This window comes from Syngnathus acus, chromosome 16 (assembly GCF_901709675.1).
Source record: "Syngnathus acus chromosome 16, fSynAcu1.2, whole genome shotgun sequence".
Lineage (NCBI taxonomy): Eukaryota > Metazoa > Chordata > Actinopteri > Syngnathiformes > Syngnathidae > Syngnathus > Syngnathus acus.
This window is the reverse complement of record NC_051101.1, coordinates 6,196,266-6,224,103: the sequence shown is the minus strand read 5'-3', so window position 1 is coordinate 6,224,103 and position 27,838 is coordinate 6,196,266. Positions and strand designations below refer to the sequence as shown.

The following is a 27,838-nucleotide window of genomic DNA, read 5'->3' as shown; positions in this document are numbered from 1 at the left end:
TACTCACAGTTGTTTTAAGACCACCACATTTACTGCAGCTACTGCTACTTTGACCAGGAGGCAATCTAGCAGGAACAGCTCATTGAAGCATCCAACACAGCTTTCTAATGGAATTTCCTTGACCACCTTTGTGTGTCACAAATATATAATGTACATATAAACAAAAGTATTTAACAGAATAGCTAGTAATGACTAGCTACGCAGACTGCTTGGAAACATTAGAAAGGAAAGCCTGTCACAAGAAGATAAGAGTCAACTTCTCTGCGCTCAAATGATAATAAATGTTTTCAGCGACCGCTCGGAAAGTTGCTTCAAAACCTGGTTTGAATAAATTTTATGCGCTTCAGAAAACGTATTGAAATATTTTCTTAAAGTAGTGACAGAATTTGGTTTGCCAATGCATTTGTGTGCAACGGGGGGGCGACTGCGGGAGTGTGCAGTCTGCTGGAGACTTTGTTGGCAGGGACAGTAGGTAGAGCTGGCCACATTATAGAGTGGGCGGGCAGACAGAGCTGGTCTGGGCACCTGAAGTCTTTTGCAGAGTGAGCGCAGATCTTCGCTGTTTAGAGCGTCGATGCGACGGTGGTACTCCGTCATAGACACTACCTGGTAGTACAAAGACAGGAACAGGTAGAACATAAAACGCTGCCAGGTCTATTACTGGCAATGACGCAGGGTTTCTGAAGTCCCATATGTGCATGAAGCACTGCAGTGCAACAGGTCTGACTTTGATGATTGGGGACATTTTGCATGTTTGTGTAATATGTTTAAAAGGTTCAATTTAGAGTTCCGTTAAAATAGATTATACAAACTAACAAAACAAGAGAAAGACAAGCTAAACCTACTTGACAACCAATGCAAAAGGAAAAACTGGTCCATCCACAACATATCTTCAAAAAGGGAAACTAGTTCACAAACGCAGAGCCCGTATTGCCGAATTTGCATTTTAGTTGCTATATAGCAACATCTTTGGTCACCTGGCCATTCATTCATTTAGTTATTGAACAAAAGGAGCACGGAATTTTCAAGGGGGGAGGGGTGGGGGTTACTGGCATTGCAAACTTTAAAGTATGAGATTCTAAACTGAAATATTTTGCTGAGGTTACCTTGCCCCACCTGTACAACGAGACAAGACCGTGAGAGCGCTGCAACAGTGGCTATAAGAAGTCTACACACACCTGTTCAAATGCCAGGTTTTTATAGCCTGGCATATTGCAGAAAAACAAACACTGTCAGAAAACAGTCACAAATTCATTGCTTCTAGTTCCTTATAGACCCTGCCAATGTTTGTGGCCCATTAGCAATTTCTTTGTTGGTGACAAGGACTCGCTTTACAACTGCCAATAATGCAGTTAAGAAGTTAACTACCATTCTCATAAAAAATGCATTCGAGTCTCACTTCATGAGCAGCTGAAGGCACTTCAGTCATGTCAACTGTCGAGCACCTTGGTCCAAATTACCTTCAGTTAATAAGCGTTACACTTTTACCACTTAATAAAGACTACTGATGACCAAACTATGTCTGTCTTGACAATAAATACAGTACTTATTTCTAATATATTTTTGGGCTTAGTCCTAAAACTAATTCTAAGATAATGAACATATCTTCAATCTTACAAAGCAATATTTGAATGCAACAGTACAAGTGGAAGGGGACAAAGTCTCATATCACGTTACGGGCACCGATTAGTCAATCAGGTGGTCCATGGTTGTGCAAAAACTTTGGCTAATGCTGAATGGTATCGTCACAAAGTACATTTTCAATGCCACCTGGCTGTTTGTGATGTGATGCAGCTTCGAGCTCAAATTTTCAAATGCAAGCATGTCGGCAAACAAGCAAATTTGCATCCATTAGCATCATATTTGCACGTTTGTTCAAACTTCACAGACTGAATACGATGGTTGGGTTGAACATTCTGGTGTTTACATATATGCTTCTTAATTGTACTTTTGTTTCATCTTTCAGTTTTAGGGTGAATTTCAACCCATACAATGTTTGATTCTCTTTTGTTTTATGTGTCAGTAGGAACGACAAACAACTTGAAGTCAGCCAACTAAATCATTTGGAAGCGAGAGTGTGAGAAGCGGTATGAAAGAAATATTGTAAATGTGCATTGGGAGGGACAAAATGTAGTGAATCTCGAAACCACTGATTCTTTTTTTTTTTAAATGTGTCATGGGTTCAGTTTTAAGTTCACTGTACCTGTGATAGTCATTTTACCAAGCAAACCGACATTGATATATGTTAATTATCAATTGAAAACATTTGCAAAAACACTAATTCTTCATAAGAGACAATTACTGTAATTCTTATTGATAAACATTAGATCAATTCTCATTAATTAAATGTATTCATCAATCATGACTAAAACAAATCACACTTTAAAAAAATATATTTTTCATACCTCAACAGAGGAAAGAATTTTTCTTAAAATCAAATCACTGATGCAAAATAAGGTTCACGCTACCATGAGAAAGATAACCTTGAAGCTGAAGGTCACAAGCAAGCTTCCTCAGGGCACAAGGCGTACAACAATTCACAAACAATTTAGCCATCATGAGGCATACAATGCACAAATAAACCAAATCCACACTTTTGTTCAGTTGACTGACACCCATGTAGGTTTGTTTACACGCAGAAGCAAAGTTTAGCCAATTTGCACTCTTTATGATCCATAATATTCCACAGTAACTGTGTTAGGTGCGCGTCAAATATGAGGAAATGACAACTTCCAAGCTCCTGGCAACATCGTAGCATAGTCAATGGGATCATTATACTCAACAAACTTTCTGACAGCTCTCGCGTGTGGATTCGCTCTGATATGCGGACAGATAAAGCGGCCCCCAAACAGGGTCCACCACTTTCTATGTAAAAGTGACAGATCAAAAACCGACCGGCTGATTTGCTAGCGTGCTAGTTAGCTTTGCTAACAAGCTAGCGTCGCTCTCGAACCACAACGGCGTAAGAGCAGAACGCATATTCATGGAGTAAACAACAAATAACATACACGTGTATACTTAGGTGCCAGTTGTTTCTCTTGGCCCTTCACCCTCCTAGAAAACATGTCTTGCTTCCAGGGCGAGGTTGAAAACAGAAAGTCTCATCACAAATCATCTAACTCCCCGTGTGGATAGTTGGATACCCGAGATAGGCATTGAGGGGCTGTGCCCTGGCAACCTTTCTGTGTGGACTTAAATAGAACATATTTTTGGAAGGTGTCCTAACGCGATACATCAGAGTGACATTGCTGATAGCCAATTACAACTTGGGATAAAAATAGAACACGCACCCCATTGGTTAAAAATAGTACAACCCAGTCTAAATACTGGAAAGATTAAAGCTACAGCAACAGTACTCTAGAGGTCGATGCATACAGATATTTCATATTCTCAACGTTTTGTTGTCAAATGCACAGAAATAATTTGGATCAAATTGTACTCCTTTCTGTACAGCAGGGGTGTCAAACTTGTTTTTTTCGCAGGCTGCATTGTAGTCAGAGCACCTCATATTATATACAGTAAAAGCTACAAAACAAACTGACAATTCGTTTTCAAATCAGACGAGTAAAAACTGGTCAAATATTTAAAAAAATATATTAAAAGTGAAGACAATTTGCAATTCTAGTAATGACACGAATTTGATGCACAATTTGTCTTCGCGGGCCACATAATAGGATGTGGCGGGCCGTATCTGGCCCCCAGGCCTTGAGTTTGACACCTGTGCTGAACAGGTTACATTACCCCAATAACCTGTGAGTCCAGCTACTGGTCATTTTTTCTTAGAATAGAACAAGCACAATCCACTTACATGAGAATTAATTTTCAGTGAAAGTTTCCTCCAGCCTCTAAACAGTTCACCATAGTGTCTTCTTTCTATTATCACTAAATTCTACAAATGCTTTTATTGGAGTAATCACCACTCACAGAGCTAAGTTTACGGAACGACAACCCCGGGTTTGATTCCTCTCCACATTCAGAAATTATACACTCAAAAGGTTGAACTCAACATACTATTGTCTTTATAGCACATTTAGCATTTTTGTAAATAATGGAAAATCAAGTAGGTCAGTGTGCATTCAGCAATATCGATTGCAGAATGCTGACCAACAATAGCGATTGCCACACAACATTGAATGACTCTACAATACACTGAGAATAGTAAACAATTACACAAACATGCAAAACACTTTGGTTGGAAGTTCAGAATGCGCGATTCCAAGCAAAGCAAGTATTCACATGGCACACAAAGTACACGTGATTGAAAGTTCACAGAAAATATGCAATGATGAAATTCATACAAATGCAAAATATAGAAGCAGTTTACACAACTATCCATTTACACTGAGCATTGCATAATGAAAACAAACGGACTGAAGTGTGAACATCTAATTGGACACACAACAATGTCGTATACAGTACAATGCATGATTCTGGTTTCACAGATGATGGATTAATAAATAGCGAGGAACTGAATAATCCATGTCTGTGAGCCTGAGTTAATAAATCACAAAAAGCACACATGGAGCATAATTAACAGGAAGATCCTACCTCCCATTCTTTGACGTTGAGGTCAGTGATGGGCTCGTCCGCAGCACTTTCTGACACCTCGTGCTTCTTGACAACCATAAATCCGGGTTCTTGTCCCATCCCTCGGACACCCTCACCATACATATCTGGGCTCCACTGCATGAAGAACACATAAAGGTGGTCTGACCTAGGAGGGACAAATGCAGAAAATCAAGAGGCAATTTTTTTTTTGGAAACATTAATCATCAATTACTCAAACATTTTAAGATGCATAATGAATACTGAGCAATCCAACATACAACTCTTGACAAAACATTTTTAAAGTGCATTTGGTTCGATTTATTTTAAGATACACCGGCCTCCATAATTATAGTCACCCCTGGTTAAAATGTGTTATTTAGCATCTAATAAATCCATGTTTTTTTTGTTTTTTTTTTTTTAAATATTAAAGAAAAATAATGGAAAAAATCCCCAGGTTGTTTCATATGTGCGTGTGTGTGTGTGCTGCTTAACTATTTTGCAAGCACTTTTATAAGTGAGTCAGTAAGTCTTTATAAGCCTTTATAAATACGCTGAGCTGTATCCAGTGTCTTGATAGCGTATGGCTCATTCCTAACCTCACTTTCTCCCTTCGCAATTGTAAAGTGACTTAAAGACACATCATACGCCTCGCTTCCCATCTAGGTCAGATTACAGAGAGTCTATTGCTATACGAGCAAAGATCTTATGAGCCATTTGGTTGTCCACCTTAGCAATACTCCCATCACCCATGCAAAGAAATAGCTAAATGAGTAGTAACAGCTTACAAGCCCCACTATTCAAAGCTAGTTTTGAATCTGACATGTCCCTTAGCTATTATCTGTACGAGCAGCACACCGGAAAACTGCTTGACAGGTGGGACATGCTGTAGCTAGGCAACATGTGGCGCAGAACAACAGACAAGGCTAGACTTCTTAAATTCCTAACAAAAAAGTGAGGGGGATGATTTCAGAGCTGCATCCTGCACTCGACATCACCGAGAAGCAGTAAATGGAACCCAAAAAATAATGACACGGATGCTTGTCTGATTCAAATGTGATTACTGATTGAAAAGAGCACCGAGTCATTACTCGAAAAATGAGGATGACAAGCTCCCAACTGCTGGTTCCCACATAACAGCTTTTTGCAGTGCAAGTTAGGTTCAGTTTTTATCTCAGATATTTTTTCTTTAGTACTGTTAGTGGATTTCATCGATATCCAGATTTTTTAAAATCAGGGCGGGGGGTAGTATCCCTAATTTTTCATAAAACACACTTATTGGAGGTTGATCAGCATTGGACTTTTTTTTTTTTTCTTGCTATGTATTTCATCAGGCGTCAACTATATATTGATTTTTGATGCTTTCTGTTGTTCCTTATCCCCGCTGTGTGCTGTTCCAAAAATCTTGCACTTCAACCCTGCTTGATACAATTTATCACAAAACAGGTGTAACAATTCATTTGTAAGTGAACAAAGATAGATTTGTAGACGCTTGAGTCATATGCGGCAAAGTAACTGACCTCTCCTGCGGCACGGCAAACCAGTACTCGTGCTTCTTGCCCTGTTGGGCATACTGCTGCATGGATGCGCTGGCATTGGAAACAAACGTCTTTTTCATTGGCTTCCCCACCCGCAGACATAGGAACTTGTGTGAGTGGCTCTTCCTCCTCTGTGCAGATCCTAGAAGCAGAAGTCAAATGAAAAACAACATGCCACTATTTTAAATCAAAACAGTTCTTTTTTTAATTACAATGATATATTAATTCGCAAGTGTTAGTATTCTGACAAATGTTTTATCTAGTGAAGAAACCTATCATGTAATCTTCCAACTTCCATTTAAGGGCCACTTCATCTGACATTTGATATTCTGTGCCAGAAACTTAAAAGGACAGGAAGAAAATACGAGCACATAGTTTACAGTAGTCTTGTATCCATAAAAGTGTACTGCAAATTATCATTATACATAATCTAGGTTGAGCATGAAGAAACAATCTGCATAGCTATCATAGTTCCTGTAGGAGTACAGATTATTTTCTGTGGTTACTTGTGCGGACTGCTGTGCCTAGTAAGGAGGTACAGTCAATGTAATTGAATTAACTGCTTTTGGAGAATAATTGCCATTGCAGAATGAAAATTACAAAACTCCCTGCTGCTATCTTGGTTTGTGAAACTGCCTTTTTTTTTTTTTTTTTTTTTACAGAATCTAGCTAAATTGGGTAATGTAGCACCAAATGAGTCACTGTGAGGCTTCTGTTCCGACCTGGCATACATCATTTGTGGTTTGATCCCAAAGCGGGCAGCTCGAGGTACGCCAGTTCACAGCTGGCATCACATGAGAAGAGTGACCCACTTGGGTTTATATCTCACAAACACCAAATGTACTGTTGTATTAAGCCAAGCTAGATGCACAACGCTACTTTAGTTCTAGGGCCGATCCATGCATTCGGAGGCAACAACCCGAACAGCTACACAAACCTAAAAGCGACAAAAGCTGCATTCTTCCCTCCCTAATCCCGAGTGCCCTGGCAGTGCCTGTCACCCACTATCATGACTGGGCAGTGTTTCAAACAGATCTGGGCACTAAGTCAAACTTCAATGGAGAGCTAAAGGCCATATAAAGAAAAGCATTCTTTCAAAAGATTTGTTGGTTTCATACAAATGTTTACATAATTATAAAATTATTGAAACTGGTAATTTTATAAGTGTTATAATAGTTTTTTTTTTACTGATTTCTCAATTGTAGTGATTTCCAAGATGTGTGTTGAGGACTGCTCAACATATTAAAATAATTTGAAACGTTTTTTTTAACATTTCTCAGGGAACAAAAGTAGTTTTCTGGATTTGTATTGGATTAGATACAGACACTTTACATGTAGTTGAATGGTCAATTTGAATCTTGAATCTAAAAATGGAAAAACAAGTGTCCCTATTGCTGATCAGGAAAACAATTATGCATTCATACCTCATCATCATCATTATACTACATGCTGATTAAACAGATTATAATTACCTGCCCAATTGATACTAGCCTAAAATGTCAACAATTTACTTCGATACGTAACCAATGAATAATGTAGCGTCAAAGTTGAGCTGTTCTGAAATAAATCATTAAATACATTACCCTGGGTGTTCTGTGTGTTTCCCTTTTGCCCTTGTTCTACATTATCCTTCTCCAATGTCCCTTGTTGCATAGAGTCAGTTTTGGAGACTTCAGTCCCCTCGTTGGCATCCCCAAGTAGACTGGCTGTGACAGAAAGGGTGTCTGTGGCAAGTGTGGTGGCTGATGTTTGGGACCCTGGAAAAGAGGTGCTGCTGCTGCTGTTGGGGCGAAGGGGAGCCTGGCTAGTGGTGCTGGTAGCGGGTGTGCTTGGTGGTTTCTCTTCACTGTGCTGCTTGGATCCCAATGGGGACTGAATATTCTTTTCTGTGGCAGTGTCTGGAGGATTGTCCACTACTGTGGCTGGAGGCTCTTCGGGATGGCTGACTGAGCTGCGGGTACTGGCCGGGCCTTGCGAGCTAGTGGGCTCTTCCTGGGTCACGGTCTGCACAGACTCTACAGAGGCGCAAGAAGACTTGTCCAGACAGAGATCCTCGCTGGACGCTTGCTCTTCCTCCCTGATGGGGGACAGCTCAGACTCCGTGAAGACATCTTCTGAAATTGAACCCTCTGTGCTGCGTGGGGCAGTGCTGCCACTGTCACCGGCTCCTGGCTCCTTCTGTTGCTGTTCTGGGTCCTTCTGCTGGGAAGGATGTCGTTCAGATGGCAGAGGCTCCAAGTCACTGGAAAAATAAACAGCGTGAAATGATGCACAAGCATTTTCTATCAGTTATCAAGAAATACGAATGCCCTTATGATTTAATGTTTTTTTTTATGCCTCAGTGCACAGTAAGTGACATGGAATTCTGTTTGTTGTTGTTGCTTTTCTATTGTCATTGGCATCTTACTATGCTTTTTATTTGTAGCTATTATTTATTAGTCCTTTGTAAGCATATTTTTTTTGAAAGCATGTTTTTTTTTAAAGATACAAATTAAATTCTTATTATTATTATGCATATCAAAGCTTCCATATTCATTGTCAAAGCATCCATGTAACTAGTACACTGCATACGTCATATGGGACAGAATTACACTATGCATGAGAGAAGGGAGAGTGAAAGAGACAGATTGCCAGCACAATAACTGCTCCATGGGCAGCAACTCCCAACCAGCTAAATACAGCACTGGTCAGACCAAGCTGCCAGTAGAGGAAACAACAACAACAAAAAGAAGACCCCACACGGGCTCCAATACTATATTTATCCTTGCATAATTCAGACTTGGATAGACTTGTAACTTAAAACCTGTTCAAGCCAAGCAAAAGAAAAATAGACGATTCTGTGGGAGGAAGCCGTTGATTCCACGGAGATGGCTAATTCCTTCTGTATACTGAGCAACAACCAAAGCGTAGGAAGGTGAAGGCATACTTAATTAACCTTGGTATAATTGTATTTTTATCCTTATTTTGGTAAATACGGGAAAAAGATGAAACTGTTTATTGGTTGATGATGCAATCAGCCTGTGGGTGACCCTTTGCCTTCAATCATGCCAAGCGTGTTATCAGTGGTGCTCTTAATCTTAATAGAAATGCCCCCCAATTTTGAGGAAAGAAAACTGACTGAAACCAACATTTGACCTGATCAACCTTTAAACTCTTGGTTAAGTTATACTTTAAAAAAAAGAGAGGCAAACTGTCAAGGTCATTTGAGTTGTTAGGGGCTGAAACAATGCCGAAAAAAAACTTCCCTCAACTCGGTAATCTTGTTTGAGGTATCACTAAAAATGACATCATATTTTCTTTTAATAATGGGGAAAATATCCCTGAAAGAAGAAGCGCAATTCAATTTGCAGTGCAAGTGGCCGTTTCGGGTGTACTTTTCCTCCCTCGTATAATCGATTCGGATTGAGTGTGTATTAAATTCTCTTACTCAGGCACAGTCTCTCTGATCTTGGGGTCAGTGATCTCTTTAAAGATGGCAGCAGATTGGACCTCTTCCAGAGGACACATGATGCCATACTCCTCACACCCATGGGCCTGAACCAGAGGGTCCATCCGGTGTGGATCAAACATGATGTTGTTGGGTGTCACGAGCAATACCCCACTTACTGAACCCTGAAAAAAATGCAAAAGGAAGAAAGCTGTGTCTTAAGCATTGCCGTTCTCTACGTTCTGCTTTTAGATAGAAAGACGTAATGTCACTTTTAGCAGGTGCGATCAAATAAGTGTTTCAATACAGAGAAGGATGAAGTTAAGATTTTATTTACCACTAAATCAATCCCCATTGTTACAACAGACCCAATTTGAAACTCCTGTTCTAAATCAAGTAGGTTACTGATCGCTAGTGCCTACCACTTAAATACATTCATTTGGACGCTGAAAGTGAATCAGTAGAGTGATTCGATACCATGGATCTTTGTGTGTGTCTAGCGGGGAAAGGTGTCTCTCACACAAACATGCTTACGGGCAGCCAGATGATGACTGAAATCTGTCAAATCCATTAAAAGAATTCCAGGTTGGATGAATTAAAGGAGGACTTTTTAATGTTTGCTTTAGGAGATTGTCTAAGATTGACATCGTGCAGCAATTTTATATTGATGTGCTGGAGAACTGTTGGATTATAAAATGATTGTGCTGTGAAAAATTTGATCCTTTCTCCCTTTTTAACATTAATGAATGTGAAAATACTTGAGGTTTATTCCTTTAACGTTTTAATATTATTATCTCTCACTTAACCCACCTTATCCTACCATAAAGAAGACCGTCTTACCTTTCCATCAGTTATGTACTTGCAGTTGATCTTAAGGAACTTTTCTGTAAGGGCCTCTTCCTCCTCGGAGGTGGATGACACCACTCTGGATTGACGTAGAGCGGAAAACACTGGGGGGAGAACAGCCTCTGGTCTGGAGGGCCCATCTGAATCCTGTTCAGGGGAGGGGGGTGGAATAAGGACAACAATGGAATCAGGGACGCAAAGGGACACGAAGACAGTTATTTGTAAACTGGGTCTAATGAAATTCATTTTTTAGTGAGGGCAAAAGGATGATGTTCCACTAAACACACCCAATTCGTAATATGCACCGACAAACACGGAAGGTTTGTTCCACTTGGAAACACTTGGTGTAACTAATTTGTGTCTTACTTGATCATACTAATGCAGTTGAGTGTAGTGAATGTATTAAATATATATCTATAGGATAATATTTTTCTCCCTCCAGTACTCATGAAATTCACTACTTTAATTCGGTTGATGTTGTTCTACTTTTTCATGACTTGATTCCTTGGAATGTTATTTAGAATGAACATGCCCTCATGCGAGGGCAAACATTTTCTGGCACAGGTGCCCCACATTTATTGTCTATAAACAATAACTGGAAAATAAAATAGGTGAAAATCCATATGCAAAAACAACAAAAAAACGTTACAAAGTGACATTTAGTCATTGTTACAAAAGATTTACAAAATTGTAAATTCCACATTATTTCCTTTTAAATCACACATTGTGATTTAAAGACATGTCAGCCTTTTTGAATACCAATCTGAGAAGTTCTGCTCTTTACAGCATCTCTCAAGCACCATCAAGTTGGATGGGGAACATAGTTACACAGCCATTTTCAGATCTCTTCAGAGATGTTCGATTGGTTTAAAGTCTGGGCTTTGGGTGGGTCACTCAAGGATATTTACAGAGTTGTCATGAAGCCACTCCTTATTTGTCTTGGCTTTGTAAGAATCGGTGTCTTATTGGAGGGTAAACCTTCGCCCTGTCCGAGCACTCGGAACTAGGCTTTCATCCAGGATGTCTGTGTACATTGTTACATTCATCAATCCCTCAATCCTGACAAGTGCTGCTGCCACCACCTTGCTTTTACTGCAGGGATGGTATTGGTCAGGTGATGAGCAGTGGTTTCCTCCAAACATAACGCTTGGCATTCATGCCAAAGAATCTTCAGAGAATTTTCTTTCTCGTGTTCTGAGAGTCTTTCAGGTGCCTTTTGCTAAACTCCAGCTGGGCTGCTGTGTCCCGTTTACTAAATAGGAGTGGCATGTGTATGGTCATTGCACCATACAGGCCTGATTAGTGGAGGAATCTTTTCAAAATAAAACAAACAAAACAAATAAATGTAAGGGTTTAATAAGTAGGCCACTCTGAGTATGGTTGCAGGCCACATACAGCCAGTTGTCCATTCCTGATCAATAACATTGAATGTAATTCTGCAATCTGGCACAGGTGCTGTCTGTTGGGCTGAGACAGAAGGAAGAATGGGCTGAGACAGAAGGAAGAATGGTGTTTTTTTCCCCCCCGCCATACATCGTCTGTGCCACAGGGAGGCATGTCCGATTTAATTGCCCGATGGCAATTGTCTGAGCACCATTTTGGAGGATGGAATTGAATGAATAAACAATTGTCACTTAAGATTACTGTGAAAACTGTGCAAAGAGTGACAGATTGGCAATACAGAGATACAGAAGACATTAAAATGCCCTGACAATGAAGGAGAAACAGAAATAGCACTCAGCAGAGCAGAGACTACGGACAAGAACAAACCATCTCAATTTAAATCAACCCCAAATTGTTCACCTTGATGATTTTGTATGAATCTCCTGCACATTTCAGAACTTTGGCATTAAGATTTATACATCCTTCACTGACCAATTGGGGCAGGGGGGCTGTAATTTTGCCATAAGTGAAAATAAATTATCCACGTTACTAGCCATTCATATTGCACCCCTCGTTAGGCTTGGGGATGTGCTGCATCCTATCCCAGCTAATGGGAAAGAGGCAGGGTACATCCTGGAGTGGATGCCAGCTAACCACAGGGCACAGACAAAAAAAATAGGCATGGGCCAGTTACCAGTTCCACAGTATAACACGATTTTGAAAATTACGTTGTTTTTTTTAAAGCTGCCCAGGTTTTCTATGACCGGTAAGACTTGAACAATGTTGCATATGTCATTGCCAAAAACATGCAAAATGAAAGTTGTACACAGGACGCAGGGCCCATGTGTCAAAAGGTTTGTGGTTTTCTGCAACAACTGGACTGGCAATGGAGAATCATACATAAGCTTCACAGTGCATTTCCTCTCTCCAGACTGGGAATTGAAGTCCTCCTGCCTCACAACTTTCTTTCTCCCAAGAGGACCACCGCACTGCTGACAACATCTTAGAAGTATTTGAAAACATGCTGCGCGAGTGGGGCATCACAGTAGAACATTTGTCTAGTATCACAATAGACAATGATTTACAAGCATGATGGCATACAGTGCAGGATTTCTATCGCAGCTGAAAAAGGAAGAAAGAACTGTAGAAGAATCAGTCAATACAGAACATTCCTGAGCAATCACTTTGTCATGTAGTGATGAGCTCCATTTTCAAAATGATTCTGAGACAGCAGCAGGCCTGTTGTGCAGTTCAGCTCATGGTATCTTATGGCAAAGTGTGATGTGCACACTGATGAGGGTTTGCCAACTTCTAGGGCCCTTAAATTACTTCACGGATCTACTGAGGTCTGAAGCTGGCAACGGAGGACATCACTAGCAATTATGGATGATCTGCAACACTGTACTGCTTCAGAGAAAGTCAAGGTGATTGACACTGCTTGCCATTGATCGACATTGCAGGGCAAATTTTACTTGCAACAAAGCATGACACCATTACATCAACTGTACTGTAGAGGAAGCTGTGCACCTCGCAGAAACAACATCACTGCCATTGCAACAATTACCTGCCATGACTGCCCACCAAGATCAAGATCAAGGAAGCAGCACTTCTACTTCACCACTGTCTATTCTGCTGTCTCGAAAACTTTCTCGACCCGCCAGTGTTATTTACTCAAATATTTAAAAATAATTCATTTAAGAGCTGTAATTTAATACTATGACGTTTATCATACTGTCAGACACTGATATCGGCCCATGCCTATAGACCAAAAAATTTCTCACTTTAAAAATCTTCAATTAATCTATCATGCATTTTACGCAATATGGGAGCAGAGCATCTGAAGAAAACCCAAACATAAACAAGGAGAACATGTAAACTCCACACAGGACAGCTGGAGCCTAGTTACGAACCCACAAACTCTGAACTGTGAGGTGGTCGTGCTAATTAGTCACCACAATGCCGCCCACACTGCCATGCAGAGCAGCACAAAAAATAACAAGAGGATCCTCTCACGATTCTTTAGAACGAAAAAGGATGTGACAATAGATGCATAGGTTTTGAGAATAGAACTGGAAAGATTCACTGATGCTAAGAGACAGAAAAAGACAGGAGGAGTAATGGAATGATAACGGCAAAAATGCTTACCAGATTGTGATAACCATTTTAGCAACTGACAAAAAAGACTCATGCAAGTATAAGAAAGACTGAAGAGAAACGAATCTACAGATGGTGCACATTGGTCCAAGGCCAAAACCTTACCTGGGACAGCACATGCGCTTACCATTTTCAAGCCCTACATTTGGATTCAGGGATGGGGCAAAAGCCCATGGTAACTCAAAAATGCCAACACAACTTTCAGTTCATTTCAATACCAAGACATTTGTTCATTTGTTATTAATGGGGGAGCTATCCCAAAAGTGCTGCAGCATTCGTATTTACATAATCTGACAAAATGACATCAAACATGTGATTACAATAAAAATGTCACTTTTGTGCATTTACCCTTGTCAGTGATGTCAAGGACCATGTAAACATAACCTCATTGGCTGAGGACATCATGAAAACGTGCTTGGAATGAGGAAAAAAAACAAAAAACAGTAAAGAAGGATTGTGTGGGAGTTCTCGTGAACTGGGATTTGAAACAGTTGGGCAGGGCATCAAGAGTCAAAGGAGATCTGGAGAGTCATAGCCCTCAGCAACTATCTCCTGTTCTACTGACACTATCCCACGCATTTCCCCCTCATTGTCTCCTGGTGCAGTCGACAAACAGTATCCGCAATACTGACCCACACTGACAGTCAGTGGAAGAAGCAGTACGACCTGGCCACCCCTTACAACCACAACAAGCCTTCTGCATCCAGGGAATACAAGAAAACAAAAAGCTCTAAAATGCTACAACGATGTGACATTTGTTGCCAGAGACAGAGTTTGATCTCTGATCTGAGAAATCAGCTACTGTCAATGTTTTTTGCAAACTGTGGAACCAGAGTTCCACATGAGCTCGATGGCTATGGGAATTTGTCTGCGTTTTACTGGCTTGTCATCCACTTATGGTGAACCCAACTCACCCACACAACTGCACTTCTTGGCTCCACTTCACTAGCAAGTTACTTCCTAATGACTCATTCAAGCTAACGTTCCACCTCCATGGTTAAATATAAAAGGGAGCAGGATTTTCCAGCTGGAAACCAACAAGTTAAAACAAGAAAAGGTACACTTGACAGGAGAAAACTGTTTGCCCTCTAAATGATCAAATATATACCTGGGCTGAAAGAGGCCTCTGCAGATGTCAAAATATATCTTTGCTTAAACAACATTGACTTACATTATGTGTAATTAAGCCTGCCAGACTTCACAGGAGGGCTGTAAAGTGGATGTATTGAGGACTAAAAATGTTCACACTATTTGTAAAAGACAACACACTTATATTCTGTAATCCTTAAGCCTGTTTGGTTACTCCTTTGGTCATCCAATTGACCACTGGTGATAATAAAAGTACACATTGTAAGTCTATCCACTGGAAAACAAACAAACCGACATAGGGATAGCAGTGCCTTGAGATAAAAATCACCCAATACGTCTTCATTTGATTTAAGTCATAATTGTTGGACAGAAATTTGCAGCTGCCCGAGTGAGAATCACTTTTGGTCTTCTTTACCTAATTATTATATGTGTGTGCATTTATTTATTATTTGTGTTTTCGTTTTAAAAAAACAGCACAATGGATGTGCTTGAACTTCAGACTTTTGGCTTTAATTTGAGGCAATTTACCTTCAAATCAGGTGAACGGTGTAGGAATTACAAAAATTATGTACCGCTCAATTTTTGAGGGACCAACAACTGGCTGCTCAGCTGTTGGACAGGTGGGCATGTAATGGATGCCAATGGAACTGGTTCCCTTGTATTTATCAATGATGTGACTACCGACAGAAGCAGCAGGATGAATTCTTAAGTGTTTTGGGCAATATTATCAGCTCATTTTCAGCCTAATGCTTCAGAACTCATTGGACAATGCTTAACAGCACAGATGGACAATGACCCAGAAGCATACTGCGAAAACAACCAATAGCCAAGTTAATCATCTGACCTGAAATCCGATTGAGCAAGCATTTCACTTCCTAAAAACAAAACTGAAAACAGTTGCAGTAGAGGCCTGGCAGAGCATCACCAGGGATGAAATCCGGTGTCTGGTTTTGCCTATGCTTTCGACTTCAGACTGTAATTTAATGCAAAGAAATAACAACCAAGTATTAAAAATATTGCTAATTTGCTAAGTTGTTGTGATTCATGCATGTTTTCTTTAACTTTTATATAAACTGTGGTGCCGTTTAAGAGGGAAAAAGATAAGAATGGTGTCGATTCACCAGCATTTAGGACATGACTGCACGTAAGAGGAACTGATGAATGTAGGAAAACAAATGCCAGGTTTCGGCTGTGTTTTCACTTCTTGAAATTATTGCATGTTATAAAATAAAACAGTGACAGGACAACTGATATGGTATTTTTGGGGCCGATGCTGACTGGAGATCATTTCACCAAGATAATTCACACCATTTAAAAATGCTATATAATAGTTTTATAGTTTCCAAAACTCTCTAATAGGCTTAGATAATGGTGGACATAGGAATGAACATTTATACATAGCAATTTATTTCACAATGCTGCAAACTACACCACGTTACAATGCTGATGGTCCCAAGTGAAAAGTCCAGACAATTGGTCAAAGTGCAGCACAGAGACACAGGAGTGTGTTAAATCTGTGCAGGATACAATTGGGTCTCAAGACTATTAAGGTATTCTAGTCATGTGGTGTCCAATGTCTGAAAGGTTGGGTCTTGCAATAGGATAATGAAAAAAAAAAACCTACAATTAAAAACACATGAGAATGGGTAAGAGCAAAACATTGGACAATTCTGAAGTGGCATTCTATGAGATCCAATCTAAATCCCATTGAACATCTGTGGAAGAAGCTAAAATAGGCCATCTGGAAAAAGCACCCTTCAAAGCTGAGATAACCGGAGTCGTTTGCTCACTAAGACTAGGCTGAAATACCATCTGAAAGATTGAACGTTACAAAAATCATTTGATTGCAGTTACTGCCTCAAAGGTTTGTGAAACAAAATATTAAAATATCGTTTTTTATTTATTTATTTTTTTAAATTGTGTTGAAACTACAAATCAAAAGCGGTATCTAATTTTCATTGGTTAATTTATTATTTTCATATTTACTCATTATTTTTGTTGCATTCAAGCTATGACCACTATTGATTTTTCCAACAATTTTGTTCACGTGTCAACGCATGACTTGTGTCCTACATAGTTTAATAAAGTACAGGACAGTCAATGTCACCATAGTATTTTTTTGCAGGCCATATGATAACGTCACATCATAGCTAAATTAGCCAAATCACAAAGTCCCCATCAAAGATTAATAGAGCAGCGACATCTAAAAACTGGATCGTGAAGGTCACAGTAGTCGGTGAGCCACAACACATACTTTGCTTCTCGGTGTGTGCCCATGAACAAAAATGTCCATAAGTGTATGGCAATATCAGGACGAAGAGGGCATGCCAGATGACCAGAGAGCAAGTATGCCAACAAACCGGTGGCTGCCAAATAATCCAATGACAGCAAGCCCCGCAGATACAAAGTCAGCCAGTCCTCCATGCGTGCACATGAACAGCTCGCCAATGATCCATGCCTGCAAGATGTGCTGTTTTTAGCTGCCAATACCGACAGCCCCGCAGGCACCATGCTACAAAGATGCTACAATTCCCTCTTTCCTTCCGTTCAATGACATAAAAAAAAGACATGTACATAATAATTCACAAATACTCACTCATAACCTGCACAATAGTACACAAATAAAGAGCCAAGACACCATTTGAAGACCTAAAGAAGTAGATGTCAGGAAAGTAAATTCAAGATAAAGGTTTTAAACTATTTATATAGGCAAATTGCAAACATCCTTGGGTTATTACATTTTGTTATTTGCAAGTAGTCTTGGTCTCCTAACCCCTGCGAGTAGCGAGGATAGATTGTGTGCATGTTTGTACTGCTCTACATTCAGTTACTGCTGTGTTTATCTGGTTTTATGGTTTAAGATTACCGCAATAACAATGCTAATTTCATTATTAGCCTGTCTATTATGCTGTTATATTATACAGCTGTAGTGCTTTAACCAACGCAAATTGTCCGACTCAATTTGTCTCATGTTTGATGAAACACATTGAACATGCTAAATTGATCTTTTAAATCTAATCCTCCCAGGGAATTTTGCGTATGCTACTTCAAATGCCAAATATTGTATATCATTTGAGGCAAATGCACAATTTTGTTTCATCGCTCATTTTATTTTATTTTATTTATTATTTGTTATTTATGGTTTGGGCATTCTTGTTTTTGTTTTGTGTCGCCTACTTGTATGTCTCGTCACCGTGGGATGGAGGAAACGGAATTTCGGTTTCTTTGTGTGTCTTGACATATGAAGGGATTGACAATAAAGCTGACTTTGACTTTTGACTTTGACTTTGATTTTGTTGCAGGGATATTTTGAAATATTTATTTGAAATAAAAATGGATCATAATGGGTGCCAATCAAAATTTCATGAAGTCCTAACATTGTTGTTCCCTTTTAACCAGAAAGAGACATTTCGGATGCATTTACGATATGTCACGGCTATAATCTGTCATAGATACAAACTGTCCCATTTCCTATAATTAAGAAATAATACAAACAAAATTTAATTCATTAACCGATGTACATATCAGCACCATTTTCCTGATTTGTGACATACAAGTGTTTGTTTTTAAGATGATGGTCCTCTTTAATAAATGACATGATGAACAATTGCCTTAGTTAAACAACACACCCACATTGGGCTTGTGTTTGTTTTCGTGCATGAGCAAGTCCTCACGGGCAACTCAACGGCACCTTGCAATAGACTAGATGCCTGCAGGTGCAAAATTTACTACCTCTTTGGGTGTGCTCACATTTCTAGCTCGGGTTCACTCGGCACACCTGTGCATTATCCAAACATAGCTGAGGCATTTTAACTTCAAATAGGATCTCAAAATCCTCCGATGTGACTATTTTGACATTGATAACTTAATAAGAGGCAAGCAAAGGTTGGCTGAATGCACTTGTACTACACATCTTAAAAGCAACACTTATGATAAGGCCCAGAAAGGCTTATAATTAAAATGTAGCGAAAAAACTAAAAAAAGGGGTGTTATTAAGTTTCTTCCTGAAATTATACGAAGGTCTCTACCAAACAAAACACATAATCCATGAGATGGGGAAATGCTGCTTTTCAAAGCACGCTTCCTTTTCCTGGAATAATTGCTGCTCTACCGTTTTTTTTTCATTGGTCTAAATATCTGACATGGCATCACTTTAAAAGGTGTAATTTCTCTGCATTCACAGCTTTTCAGTTTAGTCCCCCCGCCCATGGAGGGCTGCAGAATGCGCTCCTGTTCTCATAGGCACGATTTGAATAGTAGTATACAGTATGAACATTGTTTTTAAGAGATACTTGAGAGCTGACAAGAAAGAGACAGAGGAATGGTCATATCAAGAAGGTGTCAAAACGCAACTAGAAGAGTGGAGGAGAAGGATGATAACAGCAGTGCGCGTTTTCTCACAACGGTGCAAAAAGAGATTTTCTCAATTCACTTGGGAGAATATTCTCCCCTGTGCTTGAGTCAGAAAAGACACACAGATGTGCACTTTTTGCCTGCGCGGATCATCCCATTGCACCACTTACACGTCTTCATGGGATGTACGCAGTGTAGGTACCATGCAGTTAAAACGGAGCATAATAATGTAGAACGGAGCTTTTTTTTAAAAAAAAAAGAAAAAAAAAAAAATCACATTCAAGAGGTTGGTGCAGTCGTGACCAAGCCTTGTTAATCTATTTAAAGTGCTGAGAATGAAATTACCTGGATGAATAGCAATATTCACGAGTCTGTCTAAAAACTTTCAAAGAGCTTTTCGAATTTTAAACACTAGCTTCGTTTTTAAATCGAAGAAACAAAAATAACATTTAAGTGGAATTTTGAAGGCGTAGAATATAAGTTTGCCACGTAAAAGCAAAAGATATTCAGTGAGTGAAGAATATATTTTTTAATTAAATACTGAATGCTGTATATTTATTACACATATAGTGCATGCTATTTTTGAAAAACATTGTTTGCTCTGTCCTTGGAATTATAAGCGCCACTTGTCTTATTGTGTCCTTGAGAACATGACATCATCTAGAATTTTGACATTTATGATCTGTGTCTGCGAATAGAGGTTGTTGTCAAGCTGGAGACAGAGAGGTCTGTGTTGCTTCTGAGTTCCAATGTTATCATGTGCCTTCGGGTCAACACCATACTTTGTCATTGTCTTGTCAACTAAGGGCGTTATCTTGTTTACTGACATTTGACAGCATACACGTAAAAGAATAATTCAAGACACATCAGCTGTCAGTTACAGGGTAATACATTATTATTTACAGACAGCAATTTGGGGATGACTTTGAACTTGATTTTATGAATAAATATATACATTGTTTTGATTCATCTTTTTTTTTTTTAACCACCCAGCAAGGCATCTTTTCTGTTAATCATCCCTGTCTCAGTGGTACTTTAAGTAATTTTTGTAGGATTTTTCATGCACAGAAATTCATTTTTGGTTGCTACCGTTTACAATTTTTTAAGTTTTAAAGGTTGCTGGTTTTCGTTTTGTTGTTGTATGATTTGAATAAAACCTGTTGCAATGATTTCAAAGTGTATCTGTGGATTTGTTTTGAGGGGGGGTTATAAATCTATTTGTGCTATATAGGGATATTGATAAGCTTGACCATTTTGGTCATGATGAGTCATTCGTGATGCGATTTTCATACTATTTCATCTATACAACATTTTCAACATTCAAGGTGACCAATACTTTCATTATGCATGAAAACGGTGCGATAAAGGTTTGGTCAACATACCGTCACCTTCTCTAAATCAGCTTCTGAGGAGGTGGGGGACAGAGGGCTGATGGGACTGAGGGAAGGGGAGCTTCCAACACTGGAGACGTACTCAGGATCAGGAACATACAATACCTGCAAACACAACACATGTCTGTGTTTACACAGACATTGTATCGGTACATGCCCAAGGGTAGATCAGGAAGGACGTATGCCTATATAAACAAAGCCTAACTACATCATTTATGAGATGAAAATGACAAAAATACCCAGAATGATTTAGGGGGGAAAAAAATATGTACCAGTAAGTCAGTTGTCAGATAGGTTATGGTGTTATGGCTCAATTCTTGGTTATCCAGAACATGGCAATTCATAAATATTAAAACTAGGCAATAGGACTGGTTTAACGTTTCACCTTAAAACTTCAACAAAACAACTTCAGTCCACTTGTCTCAGTTTAATCTTTGGAAATTATGATTTAACTGTTTTTATTTTAGTCATCAATTTTATACTGTATACATACTGTTATTATTTTTTTTGTCAATCATGTATTAAAAGATGAAAACAAATATGAATGCAAACACTGGAAAAAGATAAAATGGAGTTGTGATTTGGATTCTTGGATTGTGATAGAAATGATATGAAAAGGAAAATACTCAGCCACTACAAAGTTCAGTATAAACATGTATTCAGTTCAATCTTTGGATTTGGAGCACTTTATTATTAAGGCGTATATTTCAGGCCTGATTTATTAAGGTCCTAAACAGCGGATGCTAAATTGTGTGTTTGTGCTAGTTGGTGGGTGAATTGCATGTGATTTACTAAGACAGTGACCTTTTATTAAGATCTGAAATAGCCGGTGCTAAATTGTGTCCTACTTACTCTTAATCTTATTGCGCATGCTGTTGGCGACAGGTATAAGAGACAGTTAGCTGTGATGGCTTTGACCATGGGAAATTTCAAGTGATGTAATTGGAAGTTAACTAGGCCTGCAACAACAAATTGATATCAATAAATATCAATTACTGTTCTGAAATAAGCTCCAATTGTATGCTATAAATTTAAATGTATTAACAAAATTAAGACTGGCAAATGGCATTAGATTTTTTGAGTGTCTTCATGACTCACGTAATACAGATGACAGCAAGACCAACCTACCTCTCCAAAGCAAGGTCTCTGGTGGTGTAGTCTGTTTTATGGATCAGCAAATAACTATGTTTGGACAGGCATGTCAGTCTATGCGTATCATATAACACTTTAATAACTTTTATTTAGAAGAGTAAAATACATTTGTTCAGCCAAGTCATCTATTTTATATTCTCACAATTACCACCAAACTTAAAGATCAAACAGTGGTTGAATACTGAAATAATAAACTTGTCTCGCTTGAGTCAAAAATATCCTGAAATTTGGCCTTTTTTGCTTTTCGCTAAACACAAAGCTGATATATTTGCAGGGAGCCAAGACATATACTGTTGAATAAAAGGCAACAGGTTGATGTATAAATTCACTGTACCTTCAACCATCCAATGAAAGAGCATCTAATTACTTTGCCTGTCACTATATGCCACTGGCATGGATAGATGAACAAATGGATTTCTGATTCAGAAAAAAACTAAACAATACAGTAATAACAACAATACAGAAAAAAATCACTCTAAACCTAATAATCCAAGACATAATTGATTTTTCTAAAATTCTATTTGTACCGAACCGAACGCTGCAACCATAAAACCAAGGTACCAACTATAGTGTGCATTCTGTGAACCTTTCTATCTCTGGGGTTTAAGGAGGCCACTACAAGCTTAAAATGCACAAAATAATCTACAATGTTTCAGCCTTTCTGACAAGGAATATTGTGATGATAATCATCAATATGATTCCTATTGAAAGGTGAGTGATAAACAGGTAACATGACCGCTTTAGAGCGCCAACATTACTAGTTCACCAATAAAAGAAAAGAAAAAGATGAGTGAAAGGCATACACTGAGAAGATCATTTATGGAAGTTGGTGAATGGCTCCAGTTACAAGACAGTGATAAAGATGGTGCTAAGAATAATGGTGAAGGCATACACGGCGGTTCACACCTGGCCAGGCACAACTGCCCGGGAGAACAGCTTGTTCAGCTGAACCAGCTCGTTGGGTGTGGTGTCAAACTTGAGTGCAATGCTGTTCAATGTGTCCCGAGATTCCACCTGAACCAAAAGAGAGGACAGGAAATCAAATATTTGCTTTTTTTTAGGGCGTTCCCACAAAAATGAACAGACTTCTTTATGTAACATAGATTAGGAATCGCTCACAGAAGGCTGAGGGGAAAAACAATCTTGACAATCATTACTGTGTAGATGTAATTTTATTTTGAGTTTGCAGTTAGGCAAGTTAGACCGTCGTAAAATGTCCATTCGTCTAGTGAACCAACCAAGAACATTGGTATTGTAAATACAGTTGAGAATAAACAGATTTTTTTTATTTGTGTACATTTTAGAGTATTCTTTTGTATATTTTATTCTCTGAAGTAGTCAGCTCTTCTACTTTGTTTTGTTTTCACAGAGGCACCATCACTATTTTTAGTAGCATCCGAGTACTCTTGCCATCTCAGCAAATAACAAAGAATCAAATTACGTTAAAAATTCCAAACAACCCTGAAGTGGCGTTATGGAATTTTCATTGGGCAGTGACAATATGAATATTTGTAAAAGGAATAGAAAGAGAAGAAAAGACAAATTAATGATGTAAGATGTAACTTTTGGCTATTTCAGATTCAGATAAGGTGGGAAAATTGCAGAGGTTTCCAGTTAAATTGAATGAATATTTGATTATCAGTCAATTTGGCATACCTAACCGCATTAAGAGGTGTAAACAAATTTCCTTATGTTCAATATATCATACAGACTTGCTTGCACCCAGCCATCAGCTTCTGTACCCTGCAGTGACCCAAGTGCATTTGCTTGTCTCCCCTAGTTAAGAACCATACAGCAGAGAGATGTTGCAAGTGTCCGAACCAGTAACATGCCCGGTGAGAGGTTCTCCTCTACAAATTCAAATAATATCCTTGTCTGTGAAAAATGTGGCGTAAGAGAAAAAAAACAAAAAGTGTGCTCAGGGAAGAGGAGCCCTGAGCAGCACAGGCATAGCGATGGCCTAATTAGGACAGGTTAATGGTAATTTGTTTTAGTGCAACCATCATGGGACTACATTTCTATAGGTGTGTTTTGCATTTTTATGCCTGTGTATGAGCATAAACAATATTTTCCATATGAGAGCCACAGAATGGGAACTTGGAAGAGTGAGGCACTTTTATTTTTTGTTAATTTTAGTAAATCATAGCGCTATCACAATTAATTGATAAGTCAACAACTCATCAATCATCACAATATTTGAGAACCATTGATGACTGAAAAAGCACCAAAGCTGAATTATAACGTCGAATAGTAGGCATCTGCCGGTTTGCACGTGGTCATTTCTATCTTCCCGTCTGCAAGATCCACCAGCTCCACATTGCAGTAAATTACAGAAAACTTTTTTTTTTTTTTTTTTAAGTTGAAGACGATCCCAAACCTTGGACGTATTTTACATTTACTCCATGTCTGCTGCTCCCGGACCGTGCAGTAAACCTGGAAGGGGTCAACCCTTGGTTCCGGTTGTTGCAAATATGCTTTAAATATTATTAATGATAGTTTTGAGGCAGAAATTTTCGATTTCTGTGGTCGAGTGAGCCGAGATAGTTGATTCCCCCCTAGGTCAATAATGAGCATTGCTCGTCATTCAAATGAATAATTAAGCTTCCTGTTAGGGTGCCATCTATCCCTCTATAGAGGTTGTAGCAGCCATCTTCAAAATGACTAGCACCTAACTAATGATCACTTTGCTGAAAGCTTAAGAAGATAGATTCATGCTATTTGGCTCGGTTCTATTTAGGACCCTGTTTGCATCTTCGTCTGAACATTAGGTTGCAGTATCTGTGCAAGGAGCGCAAGCGGCAAAACCATAAGACACAATCAGTGAATCCAGCTGGAAATAAAGTAGAATGTAAAATTTTATCACCCATAATGGCATATACAAGAAACCATTGCTCTTGCTCTTAATTTTATGATGGATGAATCCAAACCATGGCATGACAGTTGCCATGGTGACTTTGTCATTAGTAACTGAATGGTACGATGCGCTGTACAACTACATCTTTGCTGTTCCAAGAACAGATCTAATTTTAGACCACTAGAAGTCACAACATACTTGGAATCCCCATATCTTTCATTTGTCCTGTCTGCAGCATTCAACAAGGAGAAAGGCTGTGATGGAATCAGTTTGGGAGGGCTAAATCTGAAACCTTACCTGGAATCAAAATGTGTAATAAAACTGTGGCTAGATGATTGAAAAGAATTGAGTTGCTCAGAATGGGTGCTATCATAATATATTGTTGTGCGCAGTTACTAAAAGAAAAGCTCAAGCGTAGAAAATTAAGATGGCAACATGTTATTGTCCTTCTTTTCAATACATTTATATAATTATGTTAGGAATTCTAACACACTTTGGTGTAGTTTAGAGAACTAGTTTGAAGTTGCAGTTTTGGTGACACCCTCTTCCACTTGTAATATTCAGTTAACAATAACTTCAGCCCCCAAATCAACGTAGAGTTGTAACAAAATCTAATGGTCTTTCCAACACATTATCTGACAACTAATTCTGGTGAAATGCAACATGTCAGGAAACCTTCATCACAGGACCATGGTGATGTGATGTCTTTCAGAGCTAGTTTGACTTTGAGAAGCCTCCATCTCTGGCAGACGATGACTAGAGTGAGAACCCCCATTGAGTGGCTCGCCTCTGTGCCACTCTTTGCCTTTCTTATGTTGGCATCTTTCTGTCTCATCCATCTCATTTGTTCCCAGAGACTTCAAACACTTTTTAATTGGATGCAGGTCAGCCAATAGGTGGACAAAACTGAATGGACTGCTGTTGTCAGCGTCTAGACAGATGGGCTGTAGCTGTTCAGGTTATTTCTCAAAAAAAAAAAAAAAAAAAGGGGCTGAAAGAGAAAGCCATGTGTGAGGTAGAGGGCGAGGGAGAGGGCGGAAGATGGCATCGATAAGGAGGCATAAGAGGAAACCTACCATTTTCCTGTAGAAGCTGGGAGATAGATTATAAAGTTATCTATCGGAGAGCAAAATAGGGAAAGGCATCCAGCTGGCTCATCGGCTCAGGAGATGAGTTTAAGATAAAGCTGTTTCTCAAACAATCTCACAAGTGTCCATCACAATGCAAGTGAGGCTGCAAGGCACAATTCCTTGTTGATGTGTCTTGCTGGAGTTGCGGCTGCATGTCTGGCGACAGGTAACAATCATTGGCACACTATCAACAACCAGTAAGGGTTGTAATAATGAGGAACATGAACTGTACAAAAGAAAAGAGCGACTGACAAGAATCATATAAATTCTAGTGTTGCTGCTCATGTCAGGGCCATGACAGTGCTTTTTGCCACTAACTGCTGCAAAATCATTTTGCAAGGGCCTTGTCAATCAGCAGGTCTCGGAACTCAAATGACTGACACGTTAGAAAGGTAGACTTGGAGGTGAAGGAAGGGACCAGATCCCCAATTTCTGTTCAAACCTGTTCAAACAGCCTGAGAAACAAATACTGGAGACCGAAGAGTGAGAGTTAACGGGTTAAGGTTAGGAAACTGTTTTGTGGAGTTTACCATGCATTTGCTCTCTTCAGCAGACAGACACGGAATGAGCGGAGCCCGAGTGATTCTACTCCTCACTGTTGCCACGGAGAGCGGTGAGAAAGATCTGTCTGACTGCAGCTGCATTTGAGGGTCATTTCAAGAACACCAAGCAGAGCAGGGTCTAGCTCTATTTTCAGAACAAGAGATCCCCACAAACACTTCCCTACCCTGCCCCTAGACAACAGCTCAAATCGATAGAAATGACAATGCGGTTGGAAGGTCATTGGCAAGCGCAGCTAAGCTATGTGGTGGAATGCTGTCGATCTGTCAGAGAGAATGGAAAAACTAACAGTCGGTATCTATTCCATGTCGGGAAAGGTAAAAGTATTAATAATTTTCCATTTCTTTTTAGATATGTTGGTGAGGAAGATGTGCAGTAAGTCGTTTAACACAGTTCCCACAACCTTTCAGTCTGGTTTCTTCCCGAATGTCGGCGCAAAAACACACAAACAGTTTGAGGCTCAGGTACACGTGTTGCAAATGCAAAAAGCAAAATCCCGTCTTGTGCTCAGTGATGAGCTAGCAAGCATGGTTAGACATGGTGAACATAAACATCCCCAGCAAAGCTAGTCTGAGCAGCAGAAACCACCACCAGCTGACGCACACACGAAGCAGCTGCAACACCATGCAAGCAGGAGATGGTCAGAGCCACCAAACGGCATGACACAAATAAAGAGCTTGTTTGTTTCCCGTGCTACTCACAGAATATTCGACGGTGCCTTTGGGTCTCTGGAACGACATGCGCCTCCCATCCTTCTTCTCAGGGGTCTTCTTCTGGCCGGTATCTGTAAGCAGGCGAGGCAAGGTACGCGTTACATTCATGTTCCTCTCTCGCCAGCTTGTCACAAGCTGCCGTTTCCCAGCCCCGTGGGTAGACAGCTCATTCGTCAACAGGGAGGGAGCCAGCCAGCCAGCGATGTGAGATGTGAGCGCCGGACAGCTTTTTCGCTCTCGCCTTCTCTCTCTCTCCCTCTCGCTCTCTTTGCTTCGCGCTCTGCTTCTACACGTGCTCTTACGAGCTCTCTCATGCTGTCCCCCTCTGCCACTCTCTCTTTTTTGTCTCCTTCTAGCTCACCATACAGAGCGATGACAGCTATTGGAAGCATTTCAGCTCGCCTTCTTCCCTTTACTGCCTCTCACGGCGGAGACCAGGGTAACCTCCATCAGAGCCACGCGCTGGATGCAAAGTTGAGAGGACTTAGAGGAGAGGAGGATATGTCTACGTCTGGATATAGCAATGTGAATGTACTGATAGTGTGAATGTTGACATGCATGTGTGACAATAGAAGAAAAGGATGTGTGGAGGAACAGTGTTGAAGAAAGAAGAGTGGATGGAATCCTTAGGCATTGGAATTAAAACATGCTGGAATAAAACTCTTGGGAGGTCGTAAAAAAATAAGTGGCTCATCTTTATCT

The 27,838-nt window shown here is 39.6% G+C and overlaps 1 protein-coding gene across 8 annotated transcripts in view; it reads right to left on the bottom strand.

The window, feature by feature from the left end:
• The window catches only part of oxr1a (oxidation resistance 1a), an 89,064-nt gene that overhangs the window by 5,328 nt on the left and 55,898 nt on the right, over positions 1-27,838 (bottom strand). For 5 of the 8 annotated variants that reach the window (XM_037274837.1, XM_037274835.1, XM_037274841.1 and 2 more), the window contains 10 exons: positions 27,125-27,207; positions 22,785-22,892; positions 20,718-20,831; positions 16,792-16,794; positions 10,351-10,503; positions 9,511-9,695; positions 7,667-8,325; positions 6,066-6,225; positions 4,549-4,714; positions 526-606 (listed from right to left, as the gene is read on the bottom strand). In XM_037274837.1, coding sequence (XP_037130732.1) covers positions 526-606; positions 4,549-4,714; positions 6,066-6,225; positions 7,667-8,325; positions 9,511-9,695; positions 10,351-10,503; positions 16,792-16,794; positions 20,718-20,831; positions 22,785-22,892; positions 27,125-27,207 — 1,712 coding nt within the window. Of the gene's footprint in view, positions 1-525; positions 607-3,008; positions 3,474-4,548; positions 4,715-6,065; positions 6,226-7,666; positions 8,326-9,510; positions 9,696-10,350; positions 10,504-16,791; positions 16,795-20,717; positions 20,832-22,784; positions 22,893-27,124; positions 27,208-27,838 lie in introns of those variants that run through there. The other 3 variants (XM_037274839.1, XM_037274836.1, XM_037274842.1) reach the window with 3 other exon arrangements.